The sequence below is a fragment of the Hyalella azteca genome, unplaced genomic scaffold (genome assembly GCF_000764305.2).
Source record: "Hyalella azteca isolate HAZT.00-mixed unplaced genomic scaffold, Hazt_2.0.2 contig10322, whole genome shotgun sequence".
Taxonomy (NCBI): Eukaryota; Metazoa; Arthropoda; class Malacostraca; order Amphipoda; family Hyalellidae; genus Hyalella; species Hyalella azteca.
The window spans coordinates 47,719-52,279 of NW_025940366.1; the positions used below are offsets into that span (position 1 = coordinate 47,719).

General features: G+C 43.4%; 1 protein-coding gene across 1 annotated transcript; it reads left to right on the forward strand.

The window, feature by feature from the left end:
- Nucleotides 1–1,225: 1,225 nt before the first annotated feature.
- LOC108669289 lies at nucleotides 1,226–2,894 on the forward strand (the record flags this gene model as incomplete). Its single annotated transcript, XM_018156596.2, has 3 exons — nucleotides 1,226–1,316; nucleotides 2,084–2,194; nucleotides 2,554–2,894. Coding segments are annotated over exons 1-3 (492 nt in total), but the record flags the coding sequence as incomplete, so codon positions are not given.
- Nucleotides 2,895–4,561: the final 1,667 nt, after the last annotated feature.

The window sequence follows — 4,561 nt, forward strand, 5'->3', positions numbered from 1 at the left end:
CAAGCTGCACAGCGCGCACTGGACCACGGGTGAGTGTGGCAGTGATGAATACATCACCCACTTCCTGGTGCAGTACCGCAAGCTGCACAGCGCGCACTGGACCACGGGTGAGTGTGGCAGTGATGAATACATCACCCACTTCCTGGTGCAGTACCGCAAGCTGCACAGCGCGCACTGGACCACGGGTGAGTACGTGTGGCGGTGATGAATACATCACCCACTTCCTGGTGCAGTACCGCAAGCTGCACAGCGCGCAGTGGACCACGGGTGAGTGTGGCAGTGATGAATACATCACCCACTTCCTGGTACAGTACCGCAAGCTGCACAGCGCGCAGTGGACCACGGATGACTGTGGCAGTGATAAAATATTGCCCACTTCTTTGTGAATCACTTTGTCCGTGATCTGGATGTCCCCAAGTCCTTGCAAGAGTGATGCCTTGAACTGTTTGCGTTCAGTCCTTCGTTAGAGAGAGTAGCGTTTACAGTGGGAAATTTTGTCTTATAGGGATTCGCTGCCAGCTGTTTTTGAAAGGAGGATATTGTTAAAAAATGCCAGTGAGAATATTTATATGGAAAACAATGCATCGCTCACGTTAATTTTTTTTTCAAATCGTTACAGTTAGCAGCGAGGTGGAGGTGGCGAGGACATTTGGCGTAAGTGGTTTGCAGCCTGGCGAGAGCTACGAGATCAGAGTTACTGCCTACAACTCTGCAGGAGCAACGCCAGCGCTCTACACCGTCACCACCGCTGCCCTGCACTCTGCAGGTGAGGCCTACAACTCTGCAAGAACGCAGCGCTCTACAGTCACCACCGTCATACTACACTCCACCAGTAGAAGGAAATTCTGCATGAGCCCATGCCAACAATTTAGGTCGCCAAAATAGTCGATGGAATGAACGATATTTCAGATATTTGATGAACACCGATTCTTCATTTTGTTCATAACTGAACACTATGCATGGTTGGTATGAAACATTTATCGAAGGACCTTAGAAAAGGATTTGAACTTGACCTCGCGCAGGATCAGTATTGAAGTGAGGTCGGACTTAAGGGCTAACCATCGTCGCGGAATTCCGCCATTTTGCTCTCATTACATCTTCCAACATTTATGCTACTTTATTCAGGAATTCCAACTTATTTTCGTGTTTTAAATGCATAGGCTCTGGCGTTATGTACCGCGACAAGCCCATCGTGGGCAGAGGGGGCAGCAGAAGCTCTACGACGTGGCAGCCTCTGCGCCTCGTCCTACCCGTCGTCATCTCCTTCGTCGCCCTCATGCTCGCCGTCGCTACCGTCGTCATCTGCAGACGCAAACGTGAGACGCTAAGCCTTCTGGAGTACAAGATTACGATGACTCAAATGGAATCGAATTATGAATGCTATGAAAATTTGTAGACACAAAAAGTTCGAGTGCAAGGAAATTAGAAAGGTAAAGATTTTACCGGTCAATGCAAATAACGAATGCATCGAAGAATTTTTCCGTGGGCAACCGTAATTAACTTTGCCAACATAAGGCGACGCTTCTGATGTTCTGGCTGCTGGCACAGAGGCTCTTTGGGCTAACCTGATCACTTGTTTTGATGACTTAAATTTCTTTTAGGCCTTCAATACCAATTAAGCGAGGATGATTGTTGTAAGAAATACTGATCAAAACATTACCAGCACGTCGGCCGCATGTTTTCGAGTACGAGGTGCTCACCGGAGGCCATCTTTGCTCAGCTCAAAACTTCACTTATATTAATTTCAGTGGACAAGCATGCTAGAGGGCATGATAGTCTGTGAAGTCAACAGCAAGAATGTTGAAGCAGTGGCTGTTGATTCGTGGCCCATATCACTTAAGGCAGTGCAAAACTGGGTCTGGATTACAGAAAATGTCCCTTTCTTTAGGGCTTTGAGCGGCTTTGGCCCGATCCGATTGGAGTTAATTGGAAAGCCGAATGTATGCAGATGAACGTTTATCATTGGATATATTAAAAATTTAGCCAACCATCTTTCTACCTGTGATTGTTTTATAATTTTCTTTATATTATACTCTGTCATATTGAGTGCAGAAAATAATTATTTGCTGGACAAATCCACCAGGGAACCAGAACTCCCCGAAGCGAAGTACGAACTCCACAGCAGCGAAGGGGACCAACGAGGCACCGGCTCTGAAAGAAAAAGAAGCTGTGCAGACTTATCATAAATCTTTCGGTGAGGTTCTCTTCCAGAAAAGACTTTACTGACAATAGAGACTTGAGTTTTCTGAAAACAGGATTCATTTTATAAAATTCTGCGATGCGAAACTGACGCATTTTTCATGTAATTGCTGGACCATATTCGTCAAGCTACAATCTTTGCGCTTTTCGAAACATACCGCTTATGATAAGTTTATCTTTCGAAAGAGAGGGTTGTAATAAAACAAAAATGTGAGTCAATCACGACGTCCTGCTCTAATTTGAATGCGCTCGTATCTCTTATAAAGTTCATGAGGCTATCACTATACAGCAGTAGTCATGTTCATGACTATGTAGCAGTTATTGACGAACAATATCAATTGCTTGCTATTGCAGAGTACGCTTCGGACGATATCTATCATTACGCTTCAGCAAGTTATCAGTTCGGAAACTTGACCCCACCACCTCCTACGCCGGCGGCTTCAGATGACGCTGAGACTCGCACCGACCAACAAACTAATTGCAACCGCGGCCATCTTCCAACCAATGCCCACCTTGTGCTGGCGGAAGATTGCATTGTTCAACACGGTACTGAGGACGTCGTAAGACGGCAACGACAGCAGTACGATGAAAGCGAACAAGCGGAACACCACGACCTCCGTGAGAATATGACTAGCTTCAACAATATTCTGTACCAGGCACCATCTCTTCAGGACGAGGACGCCGCTGTGATAGAAGTGAGTATAATGCATAACCCAAACTCGTTTAAACGTTAAGAACCTTAACATAGTTTCGCATGATTTTGCTTTCAAAGCAAATGCCAAAATGATTAGCGCGACAGTCATTTAAGAAATTGTATACAATATTAATTACATTCTGGTTTCTATAAATCATTATTTTACTTATAGAATACCTTATCCATGACCACCACAGTCCACTCATTCGAAGGGCTCAGAAAAAAATCGATTTCTTTTAGAACATCAGTAGCGTGTATATTTGCACGTTGAAGCGCCCGCCATTCAACTGATTACGATACATTTCATATGATTCCACCCATAGTGAATCATTATGCCAAATGCTCAATATTGTCCCTAAATCATCTTCTGTTTTTTTATTTACTGGATTAATTTTATTATTTAGTCTTCGACTCTACGTTCTCGAAAGTTAAAAGTAACAGAAGCTCTACCTTACCGTCATGATGTGAATGCTGTCAAAAAATTAGTTGGTCAATGCTGTCAAAAAATCTAATTGTTAACATTTAACAAAAGTGCTTAGTGCAATATATGCACGGGAGTCATGATCGATGATTGACTACTTATCAGTGATGATATGGCCTAGGACGAGTGAGGTTGTCGAACTGATTTCTGCGCCGCAAGCTCCACCAGTTTTGTTTGGTGGTTTTGAATTCTAGAGTGCCACTTGAATTCTGGGGTGTCATTCAATATTTCACTGATCTTGAAAATCATCATCCATTCATAGAACTGACTGCCTACTGCATCACTTGCCTACTTTTACCTGTCTCCAATGCATTCGTATAGAGCGAGTGTTTTAAACAAGTCAACTATGTGGAAAAACAAGCAACGAAATAAAATATCAACGAGGTACTGGAGTCCGTTATTCGGACCAAAAGCTATCAGCTCAACCGCAACAAGTGATCACACCCGAAATGTTAGATAAATGCAATATGCAAGCATTTACGAAAATAAGCAAAATTAAGCAAGATGGCCTGTTTCTGTGGCTTGCCCATGTAGAGCGAAGGGGAAGAAGTGCCACACTGTGAGCAAAAAAGGAAATAGTGTCAATGTAATCAAACACAGGAAATGAAAAGTGTCAAAATGTTCCAAACAGAGGGAAAAAATATAACGTGTTCAATTTGGCTAATTTAGTCAAGCCAGATAAATGTGCAGTACGTAAGATACATTTTTTTTCTTTTTCCAACCAACGTTTCTGATGAATAGTTTCATTAAATTTGAAGGGATTAGTCTGTTTTTGAACAATAGAATTCCTGGTATATTTCTGTTTTTTTTTTTTTAGCTTGGCAATCTGGTATTCTCAGCAAGAAAAAAGCTGGCAACATTGCAGTGGCCACTCTGGTCGTCTGATCTCTGATGGCCTGGCCTGGCCGCCTGGCCAGTTATCATCTGGATGCCATGTGCGATAGGATGCGTGTGCGTTCGACAGAGGATTCTAATACGTTTTGGACAAAGTGACGCGTTTAAACAATTAGCCTTGGAGCAGGAAATTTAGTCAATCGAAATGAATAGATATTCTCAGTAAAATCGGCGCCGAAGAATTGGCTAGCAATTCAAACCGGAAAACTATCTGAGAAATTAGGTGGGATGCTCGATGTGGTGTTAAGAGGGCAGAGGCAAATGCCATGGTAGCATCGGTTAGCGCGTGTTCT